This window comes from Microcaecilia unicolor, chromosome 7, assembly GCF_901765095.1.
Source record: "Microcaecilia unicolor chromosome 7, aMicUni1.1, whole genome shotgun sequence".
Classification (NCBI taxonomy): Eukaryota; Metazoa; Chordata; class Amphibia; order Gymnophiona; family Siphonopidae; genus Microcaecilia; species Microcaecilia unicolor.
The window spans coordinates 206,632,168-206,647,320 of record NC_044037.1 but is presented as its reverse complement, the minus strand read 5'-3'; the positions used below and the strand labels follow the sequence as shown (position 1 = coordinate 206,647,320).

At 49.9% G+C, this 15,153-nt stretch overlaps 1 protein-coding gene across 3 annotated transcripts in view; it reads left to right on the top strand.

The window, feature by feature from the left end:
• NAB1 (NGFI-A binding protein 1) overlaps positions 1-15,153 on the top strand; it is an 84,349-nt gene that overhangs the window by 10,562 nt on the left and 58,634 nt on the right. For all 3 annotated transcript variants that reach the window (XR_003942784.1, XM_030209162.1, XM_030209161.1), the window contains exons 3-4: positions 5,355-5,488; positions 9,982-10,033. Coding sequence is in view for 2 of the 3 variants with exons in the window: in XM_030209162.1 (XP_030065022.1) it covers positions 5,355-5,488; positions 9,982-10,033 (186 nt within the window). In the remaining variant the exon portion in view is untranslated. The remainder of the gene's footprint in view (positions 1-5,354; positions 5,489-9,981; positions 10,034-15,153) is intronic.

The window sequence follows — 15,153 nt, the reverse complement described above, 5'->3', positions numbered from 1 at the left end:
AAGTGAACGTGAGGCCTATCTGTGGCCTACCGTGGATTCTTTAATCACTGCGGTGACTAAGAAAACGGCGTTGCCGGTGGAAGGTGGCACGGCCCTAAAGGACGCCCAAGACAGAAGATTGGAGGCGGCCTTAAGGTCGTCCTTTGAGGCAGCTGCTTTAAGTTTGCAGGCCTCAATTTGCGGCTCCTATGTGGCCAGGGCGTGCCTGACTATGGTGCAGCGGGCTTTCCCCTCGGATCTTTCCTTGAGGGCTGATTGGCCGGCCCTGGAATCGGGCTTAGCCTATTTGGCAGACTTGCTGTATGATGTCTTGAGGGCCTCAGCGAAAGGCATGGCTCAGACAATCTCTGCGCGGCGGTGGCTTTGGCTGAAACATTGGTCTGCTGACCACGCCTCTAAATCCCGCCTGGCTAGATTGCCTTTTAAAGGCAAGCTGCTCTTTGGGGTCGAGCTGGACAAAATCGTGACCGATCTCGGCACGTCTAAGGGCAAGAAGTTACCAGAGGTCAGGGTTCGGGCTAGTACTCGCCCTGGTACCTCCAGAGGACGGTTTCAGGAAGCCCGTCGGTACCGCCCGGGCAGGTCGGGCTCCTCTGCCCCCTCTTCCTTCAAGAGGAACTTCTCCCCCAAGCAGCATTCCTTTCGCAGAGACCGCCGTCCCGGAGGTGCTCCCTCCGGTCCTCCCCCAGGGTCTCGTACCCAATGACGGGGCCTTGGTCCACGCCCCAGTGCAGATTGGAGGACGGCTGTCCTCGTTTATGGGCGAGTGGACCACAATAACTTCAGACGCTTGGGTGCTGGAAGTCATCAGAGACGGCTACAAGCTAGAGTTCTGCCGACCCTTAAAAGACGGGTTTGTACTCTCTCCCTGCAAGTCTCCGGTCAAAGCTGTGGTAGTGCAGCAGACCTTGAACAATCTGATCCGCCTGGGGGCGGTCGTTCCGGTGCCAGAAAATCAGCTTGGCAAGGGATGTTACTCCTTTTTCTTTGTGATACCAAAGAAAGGAGGTTCTGTACGGCCTATCCTTGACCTCAAAGGGGTCAATTGGGCCTTGAAAGTTCGGCACTTTCGCATGGAGACCCTCCGCTCTGTTATAGCGGCAGTGAAGGCAGGAGAGTTCCTGGCATCCTTGGACATCAAGGAAGCGTACTTGCATATTCCCATCTGGCCTCCTCATCAACGCTTTCTGCGTTTTGCAGTACTGGGCCGACACTTCCAGTTCAGAGCCCTCCCGTTCGGGTTGGCTACTGCTCCGCGGACCTTCTCCAAAGTAATGGTGTTCATCGCGGCCTTCCTGAGGAAGGAAGGAGTTCAAGTCCATCCTTATCTGGACGACTGGTTGATCCAAGCCCCCTCTTATGCAGAGTGCGGCAAAGCTGTGAACCGGGTGGTTGCTCTTTTGAGCTCCCTGGGGTGGATCATCAACTGGGAGTAAAGCCAGCTGCGCCCGACTCAGTCCCTGGAGTATCTGGGAGTTCGATTCGACACCCAAGTGGGCAGAGTGTTCCTGCCAGACAATCGGATTGTCAAGTTTCAGGCTCAGGTGGACTAGTTCCTAGTAGCCTCTCCTATTCGGGCTTGGGACTACGTGCAGCTGTTGGGCTCTATGACGGCCACGATGGAAGTAGTGCCCTGGGCCAGGGCTCATATGAGACCACTACAACAATCTCTGCTGCTGCGCTGGACTCCGATGTCGGAGGATTATGCTGTGCGCCTTCCCTTAGACCCAGCAGTGCGCAAGGCGCTGAGCTGGTGGACGCAGACAGACAAGTTGTCTGCAGGAATGCCTCTGGTGACCCCGGAGTGGATTGTCGTCACGACAGACGCCTCTTTGATGGGCTGGGGAGCCCACTGCTTGGGAAGGACAGCGCAGGGGCTCTGGTCTCCTGCAGAGGCAAGTGGTCTATCAACCTCCTGGAACTCAGAGCCATTCGGTTGGTGTTGTTGGAGTTCATCCCGGTACTGGTGTTGAAGCCTGTACGGGTCCTGTCGGACAATGCCACGGTTGTGGCCTATGTCAACCGCCAGGGAGGTACCAAGAGCGCCCCTCTAGCCAAGGAGGCCAGGAATCTATGCCAGTGGGCGGAAGCGAACCTGGAACAGCTGTCAGCGGCCCACATTGCCGGAGTCATGAATGTCAAGGCGGACTTTCTCAGTCGCCATACCTTGGAGCCCGGAGAGTGGCAGCTATCTGCTCAGGCGTTCTTGGGCATCACGAAGCGCTGGGGCCAGCCGAGCCTAGATCTGATGGCGTCATCGGCCAATTGTCAAGTGCCGCGCTTTTTCAGCAGAGGACGGGACCCTCGATCCCTGGGAGTAGATGCTCTTCTCCAACAGTGGCCGACACAAGAGCTTCTCTATGTGTTCCCGCCCTGGCCCATGTTGGGCAGGGTGCTAGACCGGGTGGCAAAGCATCCCGGCAGGGTAATCCTGGTGGGTCCGGATTGGCCCAGACGTCCCTGGTATGCGGACTTGATCAGGCTCTCAGTCGGCGATCCTCTGCGGCTGCCAGTGGAGAAGGGCCTGTTTCATCAGGGTCCCGTGGTGATGGAGGATCCCTCCCCCTTTGGTCTTACGGCCTGGCTATTGAGCGGCAGCGTCTGAGAAAGAAGGGCTTCTCAGACAAGGTCATCGCCACTATGCTGAGAGCGAGGAAGCGCTCTACTTCTACTGCTTACGCCAGGGTTTGGCGTATCTTTGCAGCGTGGTGTGAAGCAGGCTCACTTTCTCCCTTCACTGCTCCAATTTCTTCAGTGTTGGCGTTCCTGCAAGAAGGTCTGGACAAAGGCCTGTCGCTCAGTTCCCTGAAAGTTCAGGTAGCGGCTCTGGCTTGCTTCAGGGGCCGCCTGAAGGGTGCTTCCCTGGCTTCGCAGCCAGATGTGGTGCGCTTTCTCAAGGGAGTTAATCACCTGCGCCCTCCTCTGCACTCAGTGGTGCCTGCGTGGAATCTCAACCTGGTGCTAAGAGCATTGCAGAAGCCGCCTTTTGAACCCTTGTCGAGGGCATCTCTGAAAGACCTGACGTTGAAAGCAGTCTTTTTGGTGGCTATCACTTCAGCCAGAAGAGTTTCCGAGCTCCAGGCACTCTCATGTCGAGAGCTTTTTCTGCAGTTCACTGAGGCAGGAGTGACTATTCGCACAGTGCCTTCCTTCCTGCCCAAGATTGTTTTTCGCTTCCATGTGATTCAGCAGCTCTGTCTCCCTTCCTTTCGTAGGGAGGTCTACCCAGAGGAATACTCTGCTCTCAATTTCTGGATGTGAGACGAGTCATCATCAGATACTTGGAAGTGACCAATGATTTCCGGAAATCGGATCATCTGTTTGTCCTGTTTACAGGTCCTCGTAAGGGTCTGCAGGCTTCTAAGCTTACAGTGGCAAGATGGGCAAGGAAGCCATTGCTGCGGCTTAGGTGGCCGCGGGGAAGGCCCATACCTTTGCCAGGCATTACCGCTTGACTGTGGCTGCTCGGGCGGAGGCCCGGTTTGGAGCTTCAGTGTTGCGGTCAGGGATTTCTATGTCCCGCCCTGGGTGAGTACTGCTTCGGTACATCCCACCAGTCTATGGATTGATCAGCTTGATGATATGGAAGGTAAAATTATGTATCATACCTGATAATTTTCTTTCCATTAATCATAGCTGATCAATCCATAGCCCCTCCCAGATATCTGTACTGTTTATATTCTGGTTGAATTTTAGGTTCAAGTTTAGCCTTCAGTTACTTCAGGAGGACTTCGTGTTCAAGTTCTTCTTTCACTTGGATTCTTCAAGAGTTGAGACGAGTTTGTGTTACAGTGAGCTGCTGCATTCCTCTCCCCTCCGTTTTACGGGGCTGGATTGAGATTTAAATTCTTCCGGCACTCCCTCCCGCTTCGTGCGGCTGTAGGGCAGCTTTGTACCCCTCCCGCTTCGGCAGTGTTAGGGTCAGTCAGCTCCTCCCGCGGTTGCGGTTGCAGGATAAGCCAGATCCCCCCGCATCGGCGGGTGTGGTGTCCCTCCCCCGCTCCGCGGGGATGAGCTGGACGGATTCCCCTCCCCCACTTGTGTGGGGATGAGCTGGGTTAATTCCCCTCCCCCGTTTCGGCGGTGGTGAGCTGGGCAGAGTGTCCGTTCGTGGCTGTAATTCTCTAAGTGCTGAGTCCTGCGGATGGAGCTTTGATATCGACATACTGAGGAGTTTCCGGCAGCACATGACCACATATAGGGAGGCAAAAGTTTGCTCTCTATCTCCACCTGCTGGTAGATGGACACAACCCACCAGTCTATGGATTGATCAGCTATGATTAATGGAAAGAAAATTATCAGGTATGATACATAATTTTACCATAATCAGTGGCTATTCTGAAAATATTTGCAAATTCAGGGGTCCTTTTCCTAAGCTGTAGTAAAAGGGGGCCTGCGCTAATGTCAGTGTGTGTGTGTTTGACTCGCTCTGAGCCCCCCTTTCACCACAGCGGGTAAAACGCTGTCTTTTTATTCTTGCTGGAAAAGAAATGGCTGTGCGGTAGGAGAACCACTTGCTGCTTGGCCATTTCGGGGGGGAGGGAGGGCACTTACCACCACCCATTGAGATGGCGGTAAGGGCTTCCACGCTAACCCAGCGGTAACTGGGCAGCGCATGGCACTACCCGATTACCATCAGGTAAGCACCAACACTGCAAAAATAGAAATATTTTTCCCACCCCCAGTGCATGCCATTTCTGGTGCTGCAAAAATAGAAATATTTTTGCAGCACCAGAATTGGCGTGCACTGGGGGTGGGAACTACTGCCGAGCTCCTGCGGTAGCCCGTTGGTAGTTCTGGATTGGCGCAAGGCAAGCCTGTTGCCGCATACCAACCCTTTAACAAAAGGGCCCCTCGGTATTTAAAATTTCTGTGCATACTTCACACCCTTCCCATGGTCTCACAGGCTGCAGGTTGCCCACTCTTGAGCTAAAGTGATTTTTCTGTAGCTAATGAATGTAACAAAAACTGTTGATTAGTTTGTTGTCAGAAGAGAGGATAAAATAAAATCAAACTAAGGCAACATGGTTACTTGTAAAAGGACTCGCTCCTTTTAATACCACAGAATAGTAGAATATAAAATAGGCATGGGTAAACAGAAATCCTTTAAGGATGCTTGACAGAGGTGAAAGTCTAAGAGGATGAGGAACATATTGTGATAACTGGAATCATAGATGTAGGATGTTAAGTTCTGCAGTTCAGATAGCCGAGTCATTTGTAAGAAATATCTGTAGTTCTGCAAAGCCATGTAGTAACATGGCAGGTGATCTTTTTATCTCTCTTTTTCTTTTTTTTTCTCTTTTTCCCTAATGCTTGGTGAAATGAAATCTCCTCCTATTTTTTTAAACTTGCAGCTGACAGTTAATGAGGCAGCTGCCCAGCTGTGTGTGAAGGATAATGCACTGCTGACAAGGCGAGATGAGCTCTTCGCGCTGGCACGCCAGATCTCGCGAGAAGTCACTTACAAGTACACATACAGAGCTACCAAGTAAGCTTCTGGGTCACAAATAGCCAAACCTACCTTGCCAAAGAAGAAAATACAGAGTAATGATCCTAGCTTCACAAGACTTACACTATATACTGCCCTATTACAGTGTATCTTCTGATAGAGAGCTTCATATCCAGCACTCTCCTCTTAACTCTGTTTTTGGAGTCCAATTATATGAAAAACAGGCAGCATGTGAAAAGGAATAGTGTTTTACAGTAGCACTCAATAAAAACGGTAATCCTGCCTCAAAGAAGTTCTTGTAACCAGGTCTTGGTTATGTTTCAAACTGTACAACTTAAAAGTAGTTCCATGTGTGCAGATTTGGAAAATGTTCTCATGTTTCTCAAGTCCAAACAGTTTTAAGGAAGGTCTTATTATTATTATTTTAAATCAATTAACTTAAATTTACTTTCCATTATGTAGCTTCCCACTATTCCAGAACCTGTGGAATAGCTGTGTCCATCAACCAGCAGGTGGAGATAGAGAATTGAAAACTGAGCTGAGACATATCTGTCTTGGCATCCAGTCCAGCTCCTCAGTATTTTCTATAAAAACTTTGCAAGTGGCTTGAGTCTGCAGAATCATATGTGGAGGTCTTCAGATCTCTGTCTGGTGCCCCGCAGATTTCCTTCTTCCCTCCCTTCACCTCTTCCCTGATTCCTGTGGAACTCTCCTTTTCCAGCACAACAACCTTTAAAAAAAAAAAAAAGGGGAAAGAGGTTTAAGGAGAGCATGGGTCAGAGTATAAGTCCTGAGCCTTTCTCATCTGTGGTAAGACTTACGGATACAGTGAGCTTGGGGGGAGCAGCTGGCAATGTAGGTCCAACCAAAATTTGACTCAATTCGTTGGAGGGCTGCAAGTTCTACCTGGTGCAGGGGAGGGATCCTGGCTCCCCGCTTGGTACGCATTGTGTTGCACTTGTGACAGAATGGCAACTCCTGCAGAGACAGTTAAATGATGTCCCTGCTGTGAGACTCATCGGCTGGCGTCGGGACATTGCATTGCATGCAAGCCAGGAATCTTGTCAGCAGTTCACACCATGGGGTCCTTGAATGTGGAGGTGGACTTTCTCAGCAGGCACTCCTTAGATTCAGCCTGGGTTTTCAGCTGATAATGGACTGAGTTCTCTGCTTCAAGACTTAATGGCATCAAAAAGGAATGTCAAAGTGCCTAAATTATTCAGCCGTTGGAAGGAACCAGGCTCGATAGGGATTGATGCCCTACTGCAGCCCTGGCTGGAGACGCATCTACTGTATGTTTTCCCTCCTTGGCCCATGGTAGACGGTGGGTTGAAAAGGATCGCATTGCACCGGTGTCAATTCTCAGAGGCTGTAGCACACGGACCTGATTTAACTGCTGGACAAGGGTTCTTTCCATCTTCCATAGGTGCATGGCCTACTGAAGCAAGGTTCGGTGCTCATGGAGGATCTATACCCCTTTGGTCTTACAACGTAAATTTTATTCTCATTTGTCATTGCTACCTTGCTTCAGATTCAGCAACACACTACATCCATGGCATATCTATGTCCATGCAAGGGTCTGGAGGACATTCAAGGGGGTGTTCTGAGCATGGACTTTCTCCCTTCTCTGCTTAGATCGTACACATCCTAGAGTTTTCTACTAGCAGGTCTTCAGAAAGGATTGATGATGGGTTCTCTAAAACTTCAGTTGAAACTTTGCCCTGTTTCAGGGGCCTACTTCAGAAGACGTCTATTGCAGCTCACCTGGATATCATTCAATTCTTGCGGCTTTTGTATGCCATGGAGTGGAGTGGAACCTTTAATTTAGTCCTTCAGGCTCTTCAAAAGCCTCCTTGAAATATCTTATGCTAAAGACATCATTCTTGGTCGCTGTTGCATCAGCATGTAGGGTTTTGGAGCTTCAGACTGTTTTGTCAGAATCCCTTTCTTCGCTTTTTGGAGGCGGAGGTCTGTCTGCGCATAGTTTCCTTCTTTTCTCCCGAAAGTGGTATCAGCATTTCATCTCAACCAATCTGTGGAACTTCCACCCTTTCATGGAGAGAACTAAGAGGCTCGGTATTCTTCCCTGAAGCTTCTTGATGTGCTTAGAGTCCTCATTAAATATCTGGAAGTCATGAATGAGTTTTGGAAATTGGACAGACTGTGCTGGGCCTCATGGCTTCCAAGCCCACAATTGCTAGATGGCTGAAGGAGACTATCATTTCAACTTATTTGCTTGCAGGGAAGCAGTTTCCTCAGGCCTTGCAGGCGCGTTCTACGAGGTGTACAGTGACATCCTAGGTGAAGACTACGTTACTGTCTCCTGTGGACGTTTAGAAGGAGGCGACATGGTCAACAGTGCATACCTTTGCCAAGTACTACATAGCGGACGTTGCGGCTGCTCAGAAGTCAGTTTTGGAGGCTTTGGCCCTCAGGGATGCTGCGCCAGGATCCTACCCACTGTAGGGATTGCTTTTGAACATCCCACAGATTCTGGAATAGTGGGAAGCTACATAATGGAAGGAGAAATTGGGTCTTACCTGATGATTTTCTTTCCAATGGTCTTCCCCACTATTCCAGGGACCCACCCGAGGTTTCTGAGTTGTTTAGTTGGTGTGAAGTAATGGGTCAGATTTATTTATTTATTGCATTTGTATCCCACATTTTCCCACCTATTTGCAGGCTTAATGTGGCTTACAGAGTTTTGTTATGACATAGATAATGACTGTCGCCCTGCGTGATGCTCCCTGCATATCTCATGTTCTCTACAAATTGTCCAGAGATGAGGTACATGCATATTTGCTCATCTGGTTAGTGTTAGGCTAGTGAGTTGCTTGTTTAAGATTGTGTTTATTCTGAGTTTCTCCCAGGGAGCTGGATTGGAATCCAAGAGAGATGTCTCAGCTCAGTTTTCTACACCCACCTGCTGGTTGATGGACACAGCTATCCCGCAGGTTCTGGAATAGTGGGAAAAACTAATGGAAAGAAAATTATCAGGTAAGACTGTACTTTTTTAAATCTATAAATAGAAATTAACAACTTCCTTCCTGAATTCCCAGCTGGATTTCAAGAACTATATAAAGGAGCAGTATAGTTGCAATTTCTAAAGTGATTCTTTATCTTTTTCACAGTACTTATGGTGTAAAGGAACACAATTTATCCATCTTTACACATGTGCTTAGTTACATAAATGAAAAAGTACTGTACTGGAAATGGAGGATTACGGATAACTGAATTATCAAGTTATTTTTATGTAAGGACTCTTCTACTGTCATACTAAACCTTGAATGGAAAAGCTTGAGTTGGATGTGTGATGTCATGAGATTTCTGGAAATGAAATTAGTGACCTTGAGTAGCAGTTTCCTAGTGTACAGTATAGTGGAGACATCTCAGTTGCATGCTCATTTACAATCTTGCTTACCATCCTGTGGTTGCTTCTCCCTCTCGTTTCTCTTCTTGGATTGTTCCTTCTACTACTGTCTATTCTTTTTGGTCTTCGCCATGTGTGTGTATGTATATATATAATACACATGGTGAAGACCAAAAAGAATAGACAGTAGTAGAAGGAAAAATCCAAGAAGAGACATTATTTTTTACCTCCCACTGGCTTCTCGAAAGTTTTTTTGCCAACATCTTTTCATTCTAAAACTAACTACAGATAGATGAAATATTATGTACAGATGCAGGTTTTTTTTTGTTTGTTTGTTTTTTTATCCGAAACCCCAAATAACTGAAAAGGAATTCTATCCTTATTTGCTGATATCGGTGAATTGGAATTTTGGATTTAATTACATCTCTTTCCAAAGTCATGCTCAAGTTATGTTACCATTCAGATAGAATAAGTAGTAGGGGAAGGAAACTGTCTTAAGTTGGTACCTAGGGCAGTGGGGGGTGAAGTGACTTGTCCAAGCTCCTAAGGAGTGTTAGTGTCCTCTTGTATGAGCTGCATTGGAGAAGATGTTTTGTGTCTTCTTAACCGTTGTACCAAAACACACACCCTCACACTGGAGGTCTTAATCAGAAAAGCAAACATTAATCTTTCTTACTTTCAGGAATCTCAGGAGGCACCACTGTGATCAGATGATGTGATTTTGTCCATGGTTACAGGATTTTGCCAAAACACAGGACAAAATGCACACATTTCTCAAAGGGAAGAGACGTGTACATTGTTATGAAACACAACACATTTGAATACTAATATTTTTCCTTTGTTGGCCAGTGAATTTTGGAGTTTGAGAAGCCCTGATTGAATCTAGGAAAAAACAGTTTTTTGTACAATTCAGTAACATTTTAATGGATTAATATAACCAAAGATGATGTAGATAAGCTCCAGGGTCCACATTGCTTCCTCTTTCAGGTAAAGGAAGCAAAGTGATGCAGAAACTTCATATGCTACAACACTTCTAGATTCTTTTGGCATTGATCCAGAAAGAGGTATCACAGTTTACAAAGGATACATTCAATATAATTGGTTAGGAAATTCATCTGTTGGTGAATTTTTTTTTTCATTTTCTTGTTTGCTTTGTTTTTAGATCTAAATGTGGGGAACGAGATGAACTGTCACCCAAGAGAATTAAAACGGAGGTATTTCAACATTTTTTGAATGGAATTTACTTTGCATGTTCAATTAAAAAAAATGACCAAGCAGTTCCTCCGCCTTTCAGCTCCATTAGAACCAGGGCTGGAATCCTGGTGCCATGAGCTTTCATTTGCAGCCTCAAAAAATAGGTCTATTCCCAATTGAAGCCTGTGCTTAAGCCCAAACACAAAATATCCTTAACAGAAATGTTCTTTAAATAATTAGTTCATAGTTCACCTTTATTAGTACATTATTTGTGGCATACCAATCTAAGGGGGTTCTTTACTAAGGTGCGCTAGCATTTTTAGTTCATGCTAAATGCTGAGATGCCCATTATATTCCTTTGTGCATTGCTAAAAACACTAGTACACCTTAGTAAAAGACCCCCTACGTGGTTTACATTAAAATGTAAACAAGTAAAAGGGGTGAAAAAGGACAACAAAAGGAGGCCGGTTATATTAATAATTAAAAAAAAAAAAGAAAATAGAGATTTACACTTTTCCCCTTATCTTAATGGTAATATACGAAAGGAGCAGAGGGAGTGTAAAAAACAAGACTGGTGGTGGTGATGCCAAAATGGGGTAGCAAAGCTTAAGGGGGAAATGGGACTTGATATACCGCCTTTCTGAGGTTTTTGCAACTACATTCAAAGCAGTTTACATATATTCAGGTACTTCCATATCATCAAGCTGATCAATCCATAGACTGGTGGTGGGTTGTGTCCATCTACCAGCAGGTGGAGATAGAGAGCAAACTTTTGCCTCCCTATATGTGGTCATGTGCTGCCGGAAACTCCTCAGTATGTTCTCTATCTCAGCAGGTGGTGGTCACACACAGCAGCAGCTCTGGCTAGGCCTCCAAGCCTAATCCTTAGGTTTTGTTGAGGCCTGGGGTTGAGGGCTCTTTTGAGCAAGTGCAAACCTGGTGGTGCCAGGTCCCTCCTTTTCTCCCCCCTCCCGCTGGCTCCGTTTAAAAAAAAAAAAAAAAAAAAATATTTTTAAACGTCTTTAAAGGCGTTTAATTCGACGTTTCTTTAAACGTTCATTGCAGCTACTCACTGGGACACCAGTTCGTTACAGCTCGGAGCGGCAAGCAGGTAATTTTACCTTTTTATAGCGGGCAGGGGGTTCCCCGATTCTTCTCCTCGTGGCAATGGCGTCGGAGGGCGAGGGCGCAAAGGGTCGCTCCCCGGATCGCTGGAGCGCTTCTAGAGGGGATGCGGGGGTTTTACAACCTGACTCGCCCTTGATGGGTGATAGTTTAGTGACCGATGAATGTCCCGGTCGTTCCTCCGGCGTGGCGGTTTTTTCCCGCCATAAACGCCCATCCCCCGCTCCTCGCCTCCGCCATCTTGGCCAGACACGCGGCTCGGACGGCTTCTTCGGGGCCGCCCTTGAGGTTGGAGACATTAATGCCATGAACGCCCTTAATTTGGGCGACGGCACAAAAGCGGCTAAAGTTAAGCGCCGTTCTTCCCGCGCGGCTCCTTCACGGAGTTTCGCGCCGGACGCCATTTTGGATGCGCAGCATGTCTCTCCCCCGCTATTGCGAGCGCCGGTTGAGAGTGCGTCTAGGGCTGTTGCCCAGGCTGCGGAAGTGCACAGTCTGGGGGGTTTCTCCCCCGAGTTTGTTTTGCTGCTGCATCAGGCTTTCCTCATGCAAAACGCTGCCCCTGCTCCCTCTTCTGATAAAGAGGTTGAGGTTCCCAGAGGTAAACGCCCTCGGGTTGATTTCCAGGCCTTGGAGGACTTTTGTCTCCTCCGATGTAGATGAGGGCAGCGTGTCTGAGGTCTCCCAACGATCCTTTGCGGATTCCTTGGAGGAGATAGATCCCCGCTCGGCTGGAGCGGATGACCCCTCTGCAGCGCGGCTTTTTAGCCCAGAGGATTTGCCCAACCTGTTGTTACAGGCCATGGACACTTTGAAGATTTCCTCTCCGGAGGACGTCTCTCCCTCAGCCCCTGTTGGCTCTGCCATTATGCTGGGGACGAAGCGCCCGCCTAGAACCTTCCACGTGCATGATGCCATGCACACCTTAATTGCGGCTCAATGGGATGTCCCGGAAACGAGCCTTAAAGTGGCTAGGGCTATGTCCCGCCTCTATCCTTTGGCTGTGAGTGAACGTGAGGCCTATCTGTGGCCTACCGTGGATTCTTTAATCACTGCGGTGACTAAGAAAACGGCGTTGCCGGTGGAAGGTGGCACGGCCCTAAAGGACGCCCAAGACAGAAGATTGGAGGCGGCCTTAAGGTCGTCCTTTGAGGCAGCTGCTTTAAGTTTGCAGGCCTCAGTTTGCGGCTCCTATGTGGCCAGGGCGTGCCGGACTATGGTGCAGCGGGCTTCCCCCTCGGATCATTCCTTGAGGGCTGATTGGCCGGCCCTGGAATCGGGCTTAGCCTATTTGGCAGACTTGCTGTATGATGTCTGGAGAGCCTCAGCTAAAGGCATGGCTCAGACAGTCTCTGCGCGGCGGTGGCTTTGGCTGAAACATTGGTCTGCTGACCACGCCTCTAAATCCCGCCTGGCTAGATTGCCTTTTAAAGGCAAGCTGCTCTTTGGGGTCGAGCTGGACAAAATCGTGACCGATCTCGGCACGTCTAAGGGCAAGAAATTACCAGAGGTCAGGGCTCGGGTTAGTACTCGTCCCGATACCTCCAGAGGACGGTTGCAGGAAGCCCATCGGTACCGCCCGGGCAAGTCGGGTTCCTCTGCCCCCTCTTCCTTCAAGAGGAATTTCTCCCCCAAGCAGCATTCCTTTCGCAGAGACCGCCGTCCCGGAGGTGCTCCCTCCGGTCCTCCCCCAGGGTCTCGTACCCAATGACGGGGCCTTGGTCCACGCCCCAGTGCAGATTGGAGGACGGCTGTCCTCGTTTCTGGGCGAGTGGACCACTATAGCTTCAGACGCGTGGGTGCTGGAAGTCATCAGAGACGGCTACAAGCTAGAGTTCTGCCAACCCTTAAGAGACGGGTTTGTACTCTCTCCCTGCAAGTCTCCGGTCAAGCGGTGGTAGTGCAGCAGACCTTGGACAACCTGATCCGCCGGGGTGCGGTCGTTCCGGTGCCAAAAAATCAGATTGGCAAGGGACATTACTCCATTTACTTTGTGGTTCCAAAGAAAGGAGGTTCTGTCCGGCCTATCCTCGACCTCAAAGGGGTCAATCGGGCCTGGAAAGTGAGGCACTTTCGCATGGAGACTCTCCGCTCTGTTATAGCGGCAGTGAAGGCAGGAGAGTTCTTGGCTTCCTTGGACATCAAGGAAGCGTACCTGCATATTCCCATCTGGCCTCCTCTCCAACGCTTTCTGCGTTTTACAGTCCTGAGACGACACTTCCAGTTCAGAGCCCTCCCTTTCGGGTTGGCTACTGCTCCGCGGACCTTTTCCAAAGTAATGGGGGTCATAGCGGCCTTCCTGCTAAAGGAAGGAGTACAAGTCCATCCTTATCTGGACGACTGGTTGATCCGAGCCCCCTCTTATGCAGAGTGCGGCAAAGCTATGGACCGGGTAATTGCTCTTTTGAGCTCCCTGGGATGGATCATCAACTGGAAGAAGAGCCAGCTGCGCCCGACTCAGTCCCTGGTGTATCTGGAAGTTCGATTCGACACCCAAGTGGGCAGAGTGTTCCTGCCAGACAATCGGATTGTCAAGCTTCAGGCTCAGGTGGACTAGTTCCTAGTAGCCTCTCCTATTCGGGCTTGGGACTACGTGCAGCTGTTGGGCTCTATGACGGCCACGATGGAAGTAGTGCCCTGGGCCAGGGCTCATATGAGACCACTGCAGCTATCTCTGCTGCTGCGCTGGACTCCGATGTCGGAGGATTATGCTGTGCGCCTTCCCGTGGACCCAGCAGTGCGCAAGGCGCTGAGCTGGTGGACGCAGACAGACAAGTTGTCTGCAGGATTGCCTCTGGTGACCCCGGAGTGGATTGTCGTCACGACAGACGCCTCTTTGATGGGCTGGGGAGCCCACTGCTTGGGAAGGACAGCGCAGGGGCTCTAGTCTCCTGCAGAGGCAAGTGGTCTATCAACCTCCTGGAACTCAGAGCCATTCGGTTGGTGTTATTGGAGTTCATCCCGGTACTGGTGTTGAAGCCTGTACGGGTCCTGTCGGACAATGCCACGGCTGTGGCCTATATCAACCGCCAGGGAGGTACCAAGAGCGCCCCTCTAGCCAAGGAGGCTATGAGTCTTTGCCAGTGGGCGGAAGCGAACCTGGAGCAGCTTTCAGCGGCCCACATTGCCGGAGTCATGAATGTCAAGGCGGACTTTCTCAGTCGCCATACCTTGGAGCCCGGAGAGTGGCAACTATCTGCTCAGGCGTTCTTGGACATCACGAAGCGCTGGGGCCAGCCGAGCCTAGATCTGATGGCGTCATCGGCCAATGGCCAAGTGCCGCGCTTTTTCAGCAGAGGACGGGACCCTCGATCCCTGGGAGTAGATGCTCTTCTCCAACAGTGGCCGACACAAGAGCTCCTCTATGTGTTCCCGCCCTGGCCCATGTTGGGCAGGGTGCTAGACCGGGTGGCAAAGCATCCCGGCAGGGTAATCCTGGTGGGTCCGGATTGGCCCAGACGTCCCTGGTATGCGGACTTGTTCAGGCTCTCAGTCGACGATCCTCTGCGGCTGTCAGTGGAGCAGGGCCTGTTACATCAGGGTCCCGTGGTGATGGAGGATCCCTCTCCCTTTGGTCTTACGGCCTGGCTATTGAGCGGCAGCGTCTGAGGAAGAAGGGCTTCTCAGACAAGGTCATCGCCACTATGCTGAGAGCGAGGAAGCGCTCTACTTCTACTGCTTACGCCAGGGTTTGGCGTATCTTTGCAGCATGGTGTGAAGCAGGCTCACTTTCTCCCTTCACTGCTCCAATTTCTTCAGTGTTGGCGTTCCTGCAAGAAGGTTTGGAGAAAGGCCTGTCGCTCAGTTCCCTTAAAGTCCAGGTAGCGGCTCTGGCTTGCTTCAGGGGCCGCCTGAAGGGTGTTTCCCTGGCTTCGCAGCCAGATGTGGTGCGCTTTCTCAAGGGAGTTAATCACCTGCGCCCTCCTCTGCACTCAGTGGTGCCTGCGTGGAATCTCAACCTGGTGCTAAGAGCATTGCAGAAGCCGCCTTTGGAACCCTTGTCGAGGGCATCTCT